The 17983-nt window shown below is 45.5% G+C and overlaps 1 protein-coding gene, 1 long non-coding RNA gene and 1 other non-coding gene across 3 annotated transcripts in view; 1 reads left to right on the top strand and 2 right to left on the bottom strand.

Annotated features, from left to right (window-relative positions):
• Positions 1 to 12516: 12516 nt before the first annotated feature.
• Positions 12517 to 12590, bottom strand: TRNAT-AGU (transfer RNA threonine (anticodon AGU)). The gene has a single exon. It is a non-coding gene; the product is annotated as a tRNA-Thr (tRNA).
• Positions 12591 to 14652: 2062 nt separating this feature from the next.
• The window catches only part of WDR88 (WD repeat domain 88), a 37697-nt gene continuing 34366 nt past the window's right edge, over positions 14653 to 17983 (bottom strand). The window contains exons 10-11 of the mRNA XM_019940984.3: positions 16778 to 16870; positions 14653 to 14826 (exon numbers count right to left, since the gene is read on the bottom strand). Of these exons, the coding sequence (XP_019796543.1) occupies positions 14653 to 14826; positions 16778 to 16870 (267 nt within the window). The remainder of the gene's footprint in view (positions 14827 to 16777; positions 16871 to 17983) is intronic.
• Positions 14820 to 17916, top strand: LOC141277141 (uncharacterized). The gene is made up of 2 exons (XR_012327953.1): positions 14820 to 15662; positions 17617 to 17916. It is a non-coding gene; the product is annotated as an uncharacterized lncRNA (long non-coding RNA).

Below are 17983 nucleotides of genomic sequence, written 5' to 3'. Positions count from 1 at the left end.
ATAATTCAATTAAAATAAAATAAGATAAATAAAACAAAATAAATAACTGATTGCAACAGCCTTCTAAGAAGCCACTCTCTGTTCAGAGGGAAGTGATGGAGGATCTCAGGGGCACAGACCGGTGAGGAACAAAAACATCAAGGCTGCAAACCAGTCCACACTAATTCTTACACCTGCCCTTTCCTCCCCAGCTAAATGCCCCTCCAGCCTGAATTAGCCCCCCACCCAGACCTTCCAACCTCATGTTACAGCTCCCAGAACACAGAGTAAATAAATAATTCTACGCCTAGTACATACTTTATGGTTGCTGAGTTTAAGTGAAATTTTGATGAGTTTTTGTATTAAAATATAATCTAATTAATTATAAGAAATATAATGTGGTGTGAAATGTTTTTTTCTGTTTCTGTATTAGTTACCTATTAAGTTAAATAATAAAATCTTATAATTTGTACAAATACACTCGACAGTACAGTTTGATTGATAAAAATAACCACATGATTGAGCAGAGCTGGGGTAAGAGAAATTCATGACTGATTTTGTCTCCCCCAGCTGAGAACCCAGCACAGTGGAGACCCAGCCCTGGGCCCTTCCCTGACAGTCAGGCTTCTTCCCCAGAGGCTGTCAGCGGGTTCATCCCCAAGGCTGAGGCTTCCAGATGACCATTAAATGTGAAACCCTTCCCAGGAAGCAGCTAATGGGGTGTGCACATCTCTGTCCTCCTGGCCCAGGTGAACCCCTATCTGGAGCCCCTTAAGCTGGAATTACACAGGAGGTAGAAATAGGGGGTGATAACACAGCCCCCAGATGGAGGCCTGGCCCGCCATGAGGACACAGGCAATAGGAAGGAAGAGCGAAATCCGCATGGAGCTGGTGGGGCAGACTGGGGTAAAGATCCAGATGGCTGCTAACACGACTTTGATTATTTTAATATTTTAATTGAGGTTAACTCTCGTGCAGTAAAATACTTACACCTTAAGTGTACAATTAAATGAGTTTTGAGTCTTTCAGGATCAAGTACGAGGTGGGAGAGTTCATTCTTGGTGGTTCCGTACGCCACAGTCAAAGGAGGAATTGGGCCCACAGGGGGCTCGGGAGGTGGCCCGAACCCACCAGCCGACCTAGCCCCCGGGTCCAGACTTAGGGCCCTTGGTGCCCTGACTCGGATCCCTGGATTCAAGTTTGCTCAACACGGGAGCATCCCCTTCTAAGTCAGAAGAAACACCTCTGGGATTAGATTCACAGAGGATTTCAAGCTCTAACCCTGGCCCTTGATTTAACTTGAAGGAACATCCAAATTGTCTCTTCTACTTGCTGTACCCATGAAGAGAAGCAAAAGATTCTCTTTTTCTGAGGCAGCCCAGGAATTCTGGCAGGGACACGCTGACCAGCTCACCAGGGACCAATCCAACATTTATGATGTGGGTGGGGACACAGTCCCAAATCAGGAGCCCACTTGGGATTATAATCCCCTAGGGGGAAAAGGGCCAAGAATCACAAGGTCCAGTGCCTATTAGAAGGAATGAGAAAGTATATTTGGAAGCCAGTCAACTATGAAAAGGTCAAGGAAGTTACCCATGAGGAAGAAAAAACCCATTCTCTTTCAGGGACAGCTTGTGGAAGGTTGTTAGAAAATCTACTAACAGAGACCTCTCCACTCCCAAGGGTCAATCCCTGCTGGGACAACACTTTACCAGTCAGTCTGCCCCTGATATTAGGCAAAAACTCCAAAAGTTACAATTAGGCCCTCAAACCCCTATGTCACAACTCCTAGAGGTAGCCTTTGGGATATCTAATCATCACAATAAACTGAGGAGGAGGAAAGAACTCAACATGAAAAAAGGCAGGCCAAGGTTCAAGCTAAACTGATAGCCATTGCTGTCAGCCATGCCTTGCAACCTCAGAGCAACCCAAAGGGTGAAAGAAGGTTCAACCATCAGTCTGGAGATGAGACCAACAAGGGGGAATGCTTCAAATGCAAGTCAACTGGCCATTGGGCCCATGAGTACCAGAAGGAGACCCCCGGGCCAAGCCCAGTCTGCAAACAGACTGGTCATTGGAGATGGGAATGTCTGTGGTCCCCAAGGGGAAGGGGGGCTCCTGCTCTTGAGATGGCCATGCTGGAAGACTGAGGCAGCCCAGGGATTCTGGCAGCTCCTCCCATGAGATGTCTATCTCCATCGAGGAGCCCCAGTGGTCCTTGATGTAGCAGGTAGGAAGATCCATTTTTTAAATTGATACAGGAGCCATTTACTCTGTCCTGGTCTCTCATGCTGGGCCTCTTTCTTCTAAAAGCTGCACAGTGACGGGTGTCGATGGAAAGCCTCGCACCCAGTACTTTCCTGGGCCTCCCACTTGCCAATTTGAGCAGCATTTGATATTACATGGCTTTTTAGTTGGGCCTGAGTGTCCTACCCCACTACTGGGGAGAGATCTTCTGGGCTCTCTCAAGGCCATATTATGGTTAGGAAGCCCCGAGCAGCCCCTTATCTTGACCCCAGCTAAGGCAGATCAACAAGAAGAGGAAGGGCCTATTCCCAGCCATACTCTACAAGCAGTAGAATAACTACAGTTTGGGACAAAGGAGTCCCTGGGAGGGCCATAAATGCCCAACCGGCGGAAATTAGCCTTAAGCCAGAAGCCACTTACCCTAACAAGAGACAATACCCCATAAGGTAGAGGAAAAAAGGGGTTACAATCCCTCATAAATACTTAAGACATGGCCTCTTGGCGCCCTGTCAGTCTCAATGCGATGCCCCCATTCTGCCAGTTAAGCCAAACGTGTGATACAGGATGGTGCGAGACCTGAGCAGTAAAAGACGTCGTGGTCCCTATTCACCCCCTTGTGGCCAATCCTTATAACGTACTAGCCCAAGTCCCTGAAAATGCTAAATGGTTTGCTGTGCTGGACCTCAGGGCTACCTTCTTTTACATCCCAGTTCACCCCCCCTCACAATATCTGTTTGCCTTCAAGTGGGCTAATTCCCACTCGGGCCAGATGAAAGAATACATCCAGACAGTACTACCACAGGGGTTTTGGGACAACCCACCTTTGTTCAACCAGGCCCTAGGAAAGGAACTAAGGGAAATATGCCTAAAAGAAAGGGCAATTCTACAGTATGCGGAGGATACATTATTATGTAGCCCTACCATGGAAGCCTCAGAGGAGAACATCACTGAAGTTCTTAATTTCCTTGGGGCCCAGGGTTACAGGGTCTCCCAGGAAAAGGCACAAATCTCAAAGCAACAAGTTAAATACCTGGGTTACATGATAAACTCTGGAAGAAGACAGCTGTCTCAAGATAGAAAACAAACTACATTAGGTCTCGGTGCCCCAAAGACAAAGAAACATCTCCATACGTTTTTAGACATGGCAGGGTTTGCAGAATCTAGATCCCAGGATTTGGGCTAATGGCTAAGCCCCTACATGAAACCACTAAACGCCCCGATACAGAACCATTACTTTGGACTGGGGAACAGGAAAAGGCTCTTAATAGTATCAAACAGGTCCTCGCTAATGCTCCTGCTCCGGGTCCCCCCGATTTTAAAAAGCCATTCATTTTGTACATGGCTGAATAGCAGGGGACAGCTCTGGGAGCCCTAATACAGAAGCTACGTTATTTTTCCAAACAACTAGATTCTGTGGCCCGAGGTCGGCCTGGCTGCCTTTGGGCAGTAGCTGCCACCACTTTATTAGTGGAAGAACCTAACAAGCTTACCTTTGGACAGTCACTGGAAGTCTGGACACCCTCCCCCCATCAAGTTCCAAGGTATTCTAGAGATCAAAGGTCACCACTGGCTAACTGGGGGCTGCTTTACTAAGCGCCAGGCTTTACTTCTTGACTCCCTAGAGGTAACCCTCAAAACTTGCCACACCCGGAAAAGGGAACCCTCTTACACTCTTGGTGGGAATGTAAGTTAGCACAGCCACTGTGGAGAACAGTATGGAAATTCCTCAAAAAAACTCGAGTTCCCGTAGGATCCAGCAATCCCACTCCTGCGTATACCCAGACAAAACTATAATTCAAAAAGATACATGCACTCCTGTGTTCATAGCAGCACTAATTACATTAGCCAAGACATGGAAACACCATGGAATGTACTCAACCATTAAAAAGAATGAAATAATGCCATTTGCAGCAACATGGATAGACCTAGAGATACTAAGCAAAGTAAACCAGAAAGAAAAGACAAATACCATATGATATCACTTATATGTGGAATCTAAAATACAACACAAATGAACATATCTGTGAAACAAAACAGACTCTCAGACACAGAGAACAGACTTGCGGTTGCCTGGGGGAAGGAAGCATTGGGAGTTTAGGATTAGCAGATGTAAACTATTATATATAGAATGGATAAACAACAAGGTCCTACTGTACAGCACAGGGAACTATTCAATATCCTGTGATAAACCATAATGAAAAAGAATATATATATATATGTATAACTGAGTCACTTTGCTGTATAACAGAAATTACACACAACATTGTGAATCAACTATACTTCAATAAAATTTTTTCAAAGATTGCCACAATAAGTAAATAAATAAATGTTTTGATAAATACATACCCCTACCAAGATAAAGAGCACTGCCATCACCCCAAAAAGTTTTTTTTGGTGCCCCTTCTCAGTCAATCCCTCCACCATATAGGCAACTATTAATCTACTGTCCCTATGATTAACTGGCACTTTCTCAAGTCTTATGTAAATAGAATCATAAATTCTGTACTGTTTTACTCTGCCCAATGTGAGATTTCATACACATGGATGTAAGTGTCAGAAGTCCATTCCTTTTGGTTACTCTGTAGAAGTCCATGGCCTGGATATGCCGCAGTTTATCTCCTGTGACAGACAGCTGGGCTGGTCCCAGCTTTTGTTATTGTGCTTAGAGCATCTGTGAACATTTGTGTGCAAGTCTTCTTGTGGATATTGTTTTAATTTCTCTTGCTAAATACTAATTTTTCTTGGATAAATACTTGGATTGTTGATAACCTGGCTTCTCAAATTCTGATAAGATGACATATATTTCTACTGTTCTGCTAACCCCACTGGGCCCTTCCTCTGCCAAAAATTATTTTGTTACTCATATGTATTACAGATATCTCTTTCTGGTTTGTAAGTTATCTTTTTTTTCCCCTTAAGATTAAATTTATCATTCAATACCCCTATTTGCACAACCCAGAATCTGCCCAAAAATCTAACAAAATGTTGAAGGGACTATAAGCAAACTGTAAGAGAGTCAGGCAACAGGGCTGCTTAAAAAAGACACATCCAGGGGTTTCCGTGGTGCTGCAGTGGTTAAGAATCCGCCTGCCAATGCAGGGGACACGGGTTCGAGCCCTGGTCCGGGAAGATCCCACATGTCGCAGAGCAAATAAGCCCGTGTGCCACAACTAGTGAACTTGCACTCTAAAGCCTGAGAGCCACAACTACTGAAGCCCGCGTGCCACAACTACTGAAGCCCGCTCGCCTAGAGTCTGTGCTCTGCAACGAAGAGAAGCCACTGCGATGAGAAGCCTGTGCACCGCAATGAAGAGTAGCCCCGGTTGCCGCAGCTAGGGAAAGCCCACGTGCAGCAATGAAGACCCAACGCAGCCAAAAATAAATAAACAAATACATCTATTTTTTTTAAAAAAAAAGACTGTAAAAGCCACATCCAAATATCAAGGGCATTCCTACACAGCAGGAGTACAGGAATTTTAAAATAATAGGAAAATTATCCCACTCACCATACCTAGAAATAAACCCAGCAAGAAATAATACAAGACCTAGATTAGGAACAGTGTAAACTGACCAAAGGACTTGAAAGAGGACATAAATAAATGAAAAGACAAAAGACTCTGTAACAAAGTTCAAAGGCAAGTGACAGAATGAGAGATAAATATTGATTGCATCTACAAAAGGCAAGGGATTCTTATCTAATGTAAATTCTGCCTGCAAATCAAATAAGAAAAGCAAACAACACAACCGTAATACTGAGCAAAGGACATGGACAGGCAATTCACAGAAGGAATGCAAATGGCCAATAAACATAGAAGGATGTCCAACTCCACTTGGAAGCACGGGAAATATGGGTTAAAACAAGGAGATGGCATTTTAAAAAGCTATTCCTGATATTGGCAGACTCCAGGGCTGACAGGTATGGAGGAGTAGGTTTTCCAGAACAGCTGGAAGAGGGGAAAAACGTGTGGCCTATCCACACTACCATCAGCAATCCTTTCTCAACTTTGTCTTAGAAAAACCCATATGCGCAAAGAAACCTGTGTGTGAGGCGAGTAACATCCCAGATTTGTCCATGGTGGTGAGATTCAGAGAAAACCCCATACCACCACAATGTCCACCAACAAGGGAGGGGTCCTTTGGTTCATGCAACAGCCACAGCCAAGCCGGGAACACAGGAGAATATAAAGAATTTAGGGGCACGCACCTGGAAAGACTTGCAAGACGAATTTGTTGATCCTTTATGTGAAAAACACATGTACATGAGATTTATCCCAGGAATGCAAGGTTGGTTTAACATCTGAAAATGAATTCATGTAATATATCATATCAATAGAATAAAAAACAAAAACCACATAATTATCTCAACAGATGCAGAAAAAGCATTTGACAAAATCCAACACCATTTCATGATAAATATACTCAACAAACTAGGAATAGAAGAGAACTTCTTCAGCCTCATAAAAGGCATCTATGAAAAATCCACAGCTAACCTCATACTTAATGGTGAAAGACTGGATGCTTTGCCCCTAAGATGAGAAAAAGACAAAGATGTGTGCTATCATCACTTCTATTCAATATTGTACTGGAGAGACTTCCCTGGTGGTGCGGTGGTTAAGAATCAGCCTGCCAATGCAGGGGACATGGGTTCTGAGCCCTGGTCTGGGAAGATCCCACATGCCACAGAGCAACTAAGCCCTTGCACCACGACTACTGAGCCTGTGCTCTGGAGCCCGTGAGCCACAGCTACTGAATGTCATGCACCTAGAGCCCATGCTCCCCGACAAGAGAAGCCACCACAATGAGAAGCCCACAAACCACAATGAAGAGTAGCCTCCACTCGCCGCAACTAGAGAAAGCCCGCATGCAGCAACAAAGACCCAAAGTAGCCAAAAATAAATAAATAAAATTTAAAAAAAAATTGTACTGGAGGATCTAGCCAAAGCAATTGGGCACAAAAATGAAATAAAAAGACATCCAGAATGGAAAAAAGAAGTAAAACTATTCACAGATACATGATTTGCATATAAAAAGTCCAAAGGAACTTACTAAAAAAGTATTAGAACTAATAAACAAGTTCAGCAAGGTTTCAGGATATAAGATTAAGATACAAAACCAATTGTATTTCTATACATTTGCAATGAACAATATGAAAAAGCAATTAAGAAAACAATTCCATTTACAATAACATCAAAAAGAAGAAAATACTTGGGAATAAATTTAACAGAAGAAGTGCAAAATGTATACTCTGAAAACTAAAAAAAAAAATTGTTGAAAGAAATTAAAGAAGACCTGAATAAAGGGAAGACATGACATGTTCATGGATTGGAAAACTTACTATTGTTAAGGTGGCAATACTCCCCAAAATGATCTATGAATCCAAAGTAATCCCTATCAAAATCCCAGCTGGCTTCTTTGCAGAAATTGACAAACATTCTAAAATACATATGTAAATTCAAGGGACCCAGAGTAGCCAAAACTATCTCAAAGAAGAATTAAGTTGGGGGACTCAAACTTCCCAATTTCAAAACTTACTACGAAGCTGCAGTTATCAAAACAGTGTGATACTCACATAAGGACAGACATATAGATCAATAGAATAGGACTGAGAATCCAGAAATAAGCACTCATATTTATGGTCAATTGATTTTCAATAAATGGTGCTGAGACAACAGGATGTCCACATGCAAAATAATGAAGTTAGACCCTTACTTCACATGATACACAAAATTAACTCAAAATGAATCAGAGACCCAAATGTAAAAGCAAAAAATTTAAAACCCTTAGAAAAAAACGTAATTTAAAACTTCATGACCTTGGATTTAGCAATGCAATCTTAGACACCAAAAGCATAAGCAAAAAAGGAAAAAAAAAAGATAAATTGACTTGATCAAAATTACAAATTTTTGAACTTCAAATGACAGTATAAAGAAAGTGAAAACTCACAGAATGGGTCGACATATTTGTAAATCATATATCTGATAACGGACTTGTATCTAGAGTATATAAAAAATAATTACAATGCAATAATAGAAAGACAAATAACCCATTAATCCTTTAATGGGCAAAGGATCTGAATAGACATTTCTCCAAAGAAGATATACAAATGGCCAACATGCACATGAAAAGATGCTCAACATCATTAGTCATTAGAAAAACGCAAATCAAAATCACAGTGAGATACCACTTCAAACCTACTAGGATGGCCATAAAAAGGTAATAATAAGTGTTGTCAAGGCTGTGGAGAAATTAGAACCCTCATAATTAAGGGATATGGGTTTTTTAGGGGGGATAATTTTATGTGTCAACTTGACTGGGTCACCAGGGTGGCTAGATGTTTGATCAAACATTATTCTGGGTGTGTCTGTGAGGGTGTTTCTGGCTGAAATTAACATTCGAATTGGTAGACTGAGTAAAGCATATTACTGAGTAATTACTGAGAAAGTTAATTACTGGGTAAATACTGAGTAAAGCATATTACTCCCTAATATGGGTGGGCCTCATCCAATCAGTTGAAGACCTAACATTAAACCCTTACGAAGCACTTTCTCTATGTGAACTAAGGTCATGAAAATAAGTTATGAAAATAACTCATTTAGTCCTTAGGACAACCAAATGAGGTAATTATTATTATACTTTCCATTTTACATGTGCAGAAACTGAGTCACAGAGAAGATAAGAAATGTGCCCAGAGTTTATCACTGGTAACAAATACACACAGCTAACAGCTAGTACATGGCAAAGCAGCCTGGTTCCAGAGTCTGTGTTAACTATAACACTATATTGCTTCTCACCTATTTTGGTCTATACATTTCTTATTTGAACTTTCATCAGAGGGATGTATTGGTATGATTTCAAAACTTTATTTAAACCATAATTTTGTCATCTAAGTAAGACAATTCACTCAACACTATCAAAGGAGTCATCCATCAGTGAAAACGGTGCTGTCACCACATTCCAATCCACAGTCACCATAATTCAAAGAAGTGGATTCAGTGGGTTGAGGGGAATGCTTGCAACCCCTCACACACACCCCAGTACTCTCAGTTATTCTGCCTCTCTTAAAACCTTTCAAGGATCCAAAAGCTTTTGCATTAAAACAGTGGTTCTCAATTGTTTATCTTGAGATCTCTTTGTACTCTTAAAAATTATTGAGGATCCCAAATAAGTTTTTGTTTATTTGGAATATCTATCAATATTTGAGATATTAGAAATTAAAACTGAGAAGAATTTAAAATATGTATTAATTCATTTTAACATAACAATAATAAGCCCATTACATGTTAAATAACATTTTTTATGAAACTATTTACAAAATAAAACAAAATTGAGTGAGGAGGATGGCACTGTTTTACAGTTTGCAAATCTCTTTTATGTTGGGTTTAACAGAAAGCAGCTAAATTGTCATATCCACTCCTGCATTCAGTCTGTTGTGATATGTTATTTTGGTTGAAGTAGAAGAAATATGTCCTCATATGCCCTTTCCATAGATGGAAAAGGGAGGAGTATTTTAATAGCCTTTTCCAGAAAATTGTGAATACTCTTCTTTTATACTACACCCAAACTGAGTAAATGGTAGTGTGGAATCTGAAACCGTACCAATGAACTTTTCGTACTCTGTTACACTAAAATACACTGGTAGACTGTCCTCTTTAAATGGATCATGCATCGGTCATTTGGAAAATATTGGCTCACTGAATTACGCATATCTTCCAAACGTTGACTTATCTCATTATACAATGTCAAACGTATATATTCATTAATATAACCACCAATCTCATCAGAAAGATTTTAAATATTGGAAAACTGTCAAACTCATGATGGTGTATAAAACCGTTCTAAAATTTTAGTTTTCACTTGGAAATTCAGATGTTATTGTTGGCAACAAATACTGTCAGTTGTTTTCTTTGAAGTGATAGGTTCACTTTATTCATTTTCAAGAAAATGTCTATTAAATACCCAAGTTTGAATAAGCATAGTTTGCCTGCCAGTTATCTTCTCAAGTAGAAATGGTGTTCCACGAAAAACGTGGTCTTGTCAGCTGACAATCACACAAGTACTTTTTCTCAGAACAACCACTGTACCTCGGTACTCAGCAGAAGTGCTTTCTGCCTACTGCCCATTTCCTCACACAAAATATTAAAAGTACTTGTGTTAACATTTAATAAAATTAATAATGCTTACTGCTTCATAAGCACATTCTTAAGGGAATTTTTTTTTTTCTGTGAAAGTGTGGTAGTGTAGAATAAATATAATGACAACTAGGGCCCCCTGGTGCCACTGCCTTGATTCCTGCTCAGGTGCCAGCGGACTGCTGTAGCACATCAGTGCAAATGTCAACACAGTGATAAAGCGATGTAACAGTATCATTATGAAAATAGATTTGACCGCCTGAAAGAGTCTTAAGGACCCCTAGGGGTCCATGAAGCACATTTTGTGAATTGCTGCCTTACAGCATTTGAAAAGACAGGCTAGCTGTCCAAAAAAACCCTCAAAATGCATAATCCAATCAAGAGAATGTGGCCAATTTTTTAAAAGTCATGTGTCCACAAATGCCTATTATATTCCAAGAATCATTAGGTAAATAGATATATGTGGCTCCCCACCTCTCGGGGCTTAATTCTCTTTGAGAAAATGGACAATAGACAAGGTGATTTCAGACCGTGAAAAGGCTGTAAAGGAAATAAGCAGGATGAGGTATTGGACGCTGGCCTGGGGGGTGGCAGAAACTCCTGGACAGAGCGTGGTGAGGGGAGGCCTCCCAAAGAGGTGATACACTTGCTAAAGGCCAGGAGATGACAAAGACCCATTTCTGCAAAAGGTGCAGGAAACAGCATTCCAAGCACAGGGCACAGCAAGCAAGAATAGCATGGCATTTTTAAAGAAAAGAAGGAGGGGTGCACTCAACCCTGGGCCTATTTGTCTTTTCTGGCTTTGCTCACTGCCCAGGAGTGCTCACCCTTGCAACACCTTCAGAGTTAACTGCTGCACGCAAGACTGGTGACCCGCAAATGCTTTTCTCCAGCTGACCCTCCCTAAGACCCAGACTCACACCCACAACCAACATCTCCCCTTAGCCACCTAATAGGTAAATGCTCAAAACTGACCTGGAATACCTCAGGCTAGCAGTAAAGATGAGCCAGAAAAACAAAAACAACAAAAAACCCAGCGCCACAGTGACTCAAGCCTTATTACCAATAAACTCATCTCCAGTTGGATTAGGAGGATGCTCCCAACAGAAATGCAAAGCTTCAAAGTATCCCCACAGGTTCTCCTGTGCAACGCCAATCAAAAACAACCAAGCTGCAAAGGGCGAGAACTGACCCCCAAAGAAGAGGGAGGAAACACACACACACACACACACACAATAAACTCAGACCCGTGGGAGAAGGAGAGAAAGGAGCTGCTTCTGGGGCAGGTGGTCTGACTATTGAGAACACAGGCTGATACCATAACTGCAATTTCTGCAGCTCGTTGGGACTGTCCTGTTGCATCTGACTTGAATTTTGTTTCGTCTGACATGAGAATTCCTGGGTAACTTTTAATTCCAATGCCTCACTACACCCCCAGAGCCTCCGATGCAATTTCTCTGGGTCAGGACCCACAACCGTCTACTTGTGCAGCCCCGGGCCTTAGCGTTCAGCCTCACACCCGGCCCTCTGGAGAAGCCGGTTCTAAATTTGGCACAGGAAGTCCCCAAATTTCCAGCTTCCCTCCCTGGAAATTTCATTCTTTCATCAGCCTGAGGGTCACGTTGGCCGGGTTCAATCCTCCGCTCTCCCAGGTGCCCGTGACTTTGGGCCTCACTTGACCTCTGCAAGCCCCAGTCTTCAATCTGGGGAATGATGATCCGGATCGCGTGGCTGGAGAGAGGGGAGTAAGTCAGCAGGCCTGTGTGAGAGGTGTCAGGTCCAGTCGGCCGCTTCCGGAATAAATCGACGGAGAAGTGCCCGGGCTCGGCCTCCCAACGCAGCGGCGGCGGAACCTGGGCAGGTTGCTCGCCCTGCGGGGCATCTCTAACCCCAGGAGTGTTCCCACGGCACCCGGGGAGTCCCGCGCCGCCTCCAGGGGACGCCCCCTCCGCTCCGGAGGCCGAGTCAAGGATGCCCCGCAGCTCAGTGAAACGCTAGGGGCTGACTCCGAGGAGGGCCAGCGCCCCATACCGCCGCGGGCAGGGGGGGGCATTAAATTGGCTTCTTAAGCTGCTCCTCACACCCTCAAAGCGAGGAGGAACTGGGTAGGGGCGCAGAGCAAAAAGGGCGTGGGTAAAAAGAGAGCCGGGACGCTCGGTTGAGGCACCGCTGGGATTCGAACCCAGGATCTCCTGTTTACTAGACAGGCGCTTTAACCAACTAAGCCACGGCGCCGCCCGCACAACTACCGCGAGAGTCCGTTCCCCATCACCATTTACTGTATAGGCTGCGTGCACGCGCACAAGTTTTGCCGGCGGCTGACGCATGCGCTCTGTAAGGTCCTCGTCGCAGGCGGCTTAGACCGAAGAGTTGTACTCGGAAGCCGGAAGCTCGGGCAGTGAGCAGTGGGCGGGCCCGGGCCGGCCAGTCTTCCCCGTGTTGCAGTGTCAGACCCCGGCGTGGAGCCAGGGTGGCCCATCTTTGGGGAATGCTCGCGAAAGATCTGGTCTTCGGCCCTCCAGAACTGACGCAAGCTGTCCGGCGAGGCCGAGCCCCGGCCCGGTCCGGAGATCCAGGGCCCGCTAGCGCGGCCGGGCTGCCGGCTCCCCAGCGTTGGATCAGGGCTCAACCCGGCCGTGGTCCCGCAGTGACCACGTGTCGGACCCATCACACTGGCGCCCTCAGCCTGGGAGGCCGGTTGCCCTCCTCGGCCGCACGCTGACCACCGGGGTCTCCGGCGCTGTCAGCTCTGAGGGCTCATCCGCCCGCCGGTGGAAACCAGACCCATAGCTTCAGTTGGGCCTCTTCCGCGGACCCGGAGGACGGGGAGAGTCCGGGGGCACTGAAGAGACCCTGAGCAGGCACTGAACGATCAAGAGCTTAAAGGGGCCCAGGCCGCTGGCCTTAGAGCATCAACACCGTACGTGGAAGGTTTCCGCTGCCAGAGGAAGGCAAAGCCCTCCGCACTCAGGCGTCTCACTTGCCCCTCTGGGGCTCCTCACTCAGACACATCAGCCACTTCATCACAACACTTTTTAGAGTGCCTTTGAGCAGCAACAAAACCAAAACCTGCTAATCCATTGACCCAGCGGTTTCTCCAGTGGGAGAGCCTAATCCACAGAAATGTAGGTCTCTGCAAAAGTATGTACACAAGAAGGTTCACTCCAGCATTGTTTGTAAGAGCTAAAAACAAGAAGCAACCTAACTGCCCGTCCCTGGGGACAGTGGATGCAGGCCAGACATCCTCCACAGCACTGAGGAAGAATACATTTATGTATGTCTTCATGTGCCAGAGAAGGGATAAGACTTCTCTTCCAAAAAGAGCCCAACTGCTGGGAGGCTGACGCAGTGGAGTTTTGCCACGTTCATGCATCATTCATGTAAATTAATGCATAAATACTGAACAGCCTGCTGAAGCTGGGCAGTCATCCTGGTTGTGACGAAGGAGGGTAGCACCAAGCACAGGACCTGCCCAAGCAATGACTACCAGGTTATGGTGCGCACGGGCAGAATTATGGGATGCCAATCAATGAACATTAAATAAATCAGTCCTGCAACTAAGTTTTTTTTAAAAGGACTAAGGGGCATACTAATGATATCTGACGGAAATCCTGTAAGCCATACCCGATGGAAAAGGGAGCCCTTCACGTTTAACTGATACCTTGCTCTTTGTGAAGTAATTGATTACATTGTATGCGTGGAAGCAGGAAGGAGGCTGTACACATGCATGGGCATCCTGGAAAGTAAAGAAACTGGGGTGGAAAGCAAGAAGTATTCTGTGATGGAAATGCCCAGCACCCACTTGCCTAAACAGACCTTCCTCTGCTCTGAGCAGTGACCATCTGGGAGCCTTAGCCAGGGAGGCACCCGCAGTGCCACGGTACAGTCCACTCCACAGGTGGAGCTACACAGCTTCCTCTTCATTCAACAATGAAGAGGCTGCGGCTGCTCTACAGGGCAAATCCAGAGACCAGAATGTGTTCCAAAAATGAGACAGGATGGACACCAGGGCATAGAATTTAGAAAGAACAAAAATGTTTCTAGAATTCACATGCACACTTGTTTTCCAAAAGAATCTATATTTATTCTGCATACAAACTAAAGACAGAGGGATCCCCAAGGGGCTGTGGAACTGATGAGGCGGCACAGTGGTGGGAGCCCAGCCAGAGCGTGGCCCCTGCCCCAGCCTGACAGGCCCACCCGCTGGGGAGGGGCCCCAGAGAAAGGCCTGTGCAGAGCCCCGAAACCTATATGACAGGTGGCCTGTGCTCGAGTCACCCAAAGGCTCCAGTGGCCATCAGCCATCCTCACCCAGGCTGCACTCCCTTGACAGTGAGACCTCCCCCTCTGATGATGGTGAGGCCTCTGTTGACAAGTCTTTTGCATCGAACCGGCAGAACACACATTTGGTGACTGTTTCAGAAAAGATGTCACTTTCGTAGATGGAGAAAGGCCTGTCACATTCTTCACACTGACATGAAATATTTTAAAAGAGTAGAAAGGAGGTGCTGATCAGAGGAGATCAAGGCATGCAGTTAGAATTCTCCCCCCGATCCAACTGCCTTGGGCCGGGCCAAGGCAAGACTGCCTCCCCTCTCTGGGGCTCTAAGTGCACAAGGATAGAAACTGCAGGCCACTGAGAGGGAGTAAGCACAGGCTTCCTGCTCTTTTCCCTCTCAAAAGCTATGCAGGTCCTTCCAGCTCATGTCCCCTGCTGTGGGGTCCCAGGGTGGCCGGGAGGAGTGGAAAGCCACTTGATGGTGCTGAGGATTTGGGGTGGGTGTCTAACCTCACCCTCTGTTCTGTGCAGAGCAAAAGTACAGGGCCGAGGGGCTATCCTAACTCCCTGACATCCTGGGGATACCTAACTTTTGAGAATCAAGTAGGCAAGACTTCTGAACAAAGCAGGAGTTTTTTTCTAGATGATGGAGGTGCTGAGCATCCTCCTCTGTCTTTGAGCCGAAGCACCCAGAGGACTGTGGATACAGTGGCACAGCTCACTTGCAACATTTTCCCACCAACAAGTGAGCAACACTTGTGGGCTCTCAGGCCATGGGCAGAGATCTCTCGGGGCTGCCACCAAAGCACGGTCCCCCTGAGATGAGCCGGCAGGCGGCAAGCCCCTGCCCTGGCTCTCCAAGCCCCTGTGCTTTGCCACTCTTGCCCGCTCCAGGGCACCAAAGCCTGCAGGAGAGATGGGGCCAACCCCGCCCAGGGCAGGTCTTCTGGGAAGTGCGGCCTCTGAAGTTTCTCGTATTGAATCAGAGCAAGTCAAATGCAGCGAGCTCGTCTTTGCTACAACTTCAGGTAGGTTTCTTTCTTTTATTTCTTTTGCAAGAAAGAAATTCAGTCCCTTACCTGCCTTATTCTACAGCATCATTTCCCACGACCCAAGCCCAGAACAGCAGGGCTCAGAGGAAGCAGCTCCTGGGTCCCTCCCCAGGTGGCAGGCGGAGGACACAAGCACTGCTCTGTACCCAGTCAGCTTCCAGGGCCTACGGGCCGACATGGCCACAAAGGCCATGAGGACCAGCTGGCCACAAAGATGGGGTTCCACCTGGGTCCCACCCCTTACCTCCCTGCCCCCCGGTGCCATTCTCCAATTAGCCATCCCCAGAAGCAGTGGCTCCCAGCCAGGCCTTCTGAGTGGAGACAGGCCTAGGGAGCTCCAGGATTCACGAGGGCCCAGCAGGGACTCCTCAGCCTCTTGAGGTGGCAGCCAGGTGCCTGCAATGCGAGGCCCCAGCAGGGACTGGCCTCCACTGCCCAGGGCCAGCCCTGGCTATACCTGGTGAAGCAGAAGATGTACCCGCCATGATCATCCACTAGAGAATTGGGACCTGAGCCCCATCCATGGGAAACGGGGCACTGGGGACCTGGCCGGGGTTCTGCTGCAGGAGCGTAGGAGGCCCAAACGGGGTCCAGCTGTGTGCCAGCCTCCCTCCAGGACTCCCTCCAGCCTCATCGCCTCCCACCCACCCTGCTCACTCCAGTCCTCAGCACTGGGCTCACTCCTGCCTCAGGGTCTCCACATGGGCTCTTCCCTTTGCTGGGATGTTCTTTCCCTAAAAGAGCTGCACAGCTCACTCCCTCGCTACCTTCAAGTCTTTGAACAAATGTCACCTTCTCAATGAGACCTATCCTGACCACCCTTTAGAATGCTGCAACTGCCCGCACTCCCGCTTCCCTTTCCTATGTTATTTTCCTCCAAACTACTTATCATCATGTGACTTACTACATATTTTTCTAATTTCTTTACTCATTGTTTGTCTCCCCTTTTAGAAACGTAAGCTCCCTCAGGGCAAAAATGTCAATCTGTTTGTTCATAGTTTTATCCCCACTTGCCCAGTTTGTTCAAAGAATAAATTTGTAGAGAGAACTAATGAAAGCCTTCTTTTGGCTTCATTTTACCCAATACCAACCTGTTTCAGCTTTAAGCCCCGGGCCTTTTTATACTCGATTACCAAAGGAATTCGGTCAATTTCTTCAATATTCCATAGTCTCATGGTCTTATCCTAAAACAAGTTAAACAGCAAACCAGCAGTTACAAAATGGGTTCGTTAGGCTTGGATGACCCAGGGAGGGGCATGGCATCCAGGTTACACGTGGACAACTTCGACCTGCAGAGGGACAGTTAGGGTGACCAACTGTCCCAGTTTCTCTAGCACCATCCTAGCCTTAGCACTGGAAGTCCCACGTCCCCCAAACTGGAAGCAACCAACAAGATGTCCCTGAATAAGAGAATAAACAAACTGTGGTACATTAATGTGACAGAATATTATTCAGTGATTAAAAAAGAAAGAAATGAACTGTTAAGCCACGAAAAGGACGTGGAGGAGCCTTTAATACAAATTTCTAAGTGAAAGAAGCCAGTCTGAAAAGGCTACATACTGTATGATTCCAACTATATAACGTTATGGGAAAGGCAAAAATATGGAGACAGTAAAAAGGTCAGTGGTCGCCAGGGGCTCTGGGGAAGAAGGGGAGGGATGCAGCACAAGTGCAGCACAAGGAGTTTATAGGACAGTGAAATTGTTCTGTATGATACTGTGATGGTGGATACATGACATGCATTTGGCAAAACCCACACAACATAAAGAGTGAAACTTAAACCATGGACTGTAATTAATAATTATATATCAATACTAGTTCATCAATTGTGATGAATATACCACACAATGCAAGTGGCAACTGGAGGGTGAGGTTATAGGTAACCCTCTGTATGATCTGCCTCTATCTGTTGTGGCCTCTCCCATTGCAGAGCACAGGCTCCAGACACGCAGGCTCAGCGGCCATGGCTCACGGGCCCAGCCGCTCCACAGCATGTGGGATCTTCCCGGACCGGGTGTCCCCTGCATCGGCAGGCAGACTCTCAACCACTGCGCCACCAGGGAAGCCCTAAAATATATTTTTTTCTTAACCGTATTTGCTTGATTATCCTACTATCAGTTACTACTAATCACTGTTATTGATTAGTCCTGTTGTTGTTTTGTTTAAATAATAGCATTTATGTAACAGAAAAGTAAATAAGACATAATTTCAAATAAACACTCATTTTTGATACTTTGTCTTGCATTTTTACTTTTTTCCAGCTTTACTGAGATATAATTGACAATATTTTTCACATT

Source organism: Tursiops truncatus, chromosome 19 (genome assembly GCF_011762595.2).
Source record: "Tursiops truncatus isolate mTurTru1 chromosome 19, mTurTru1.mat.Y, whole genome shotgun sequence".
Lineage (NCBI taxonomy): Eukaryota > Metazoa > Chordata > Mammalia > Artiodactyla > Delphinidae > Tursiops > Tursiops truncatus.
This window is presented reverse-complemented; position numbering and strand designations above follow the sequence as displayed.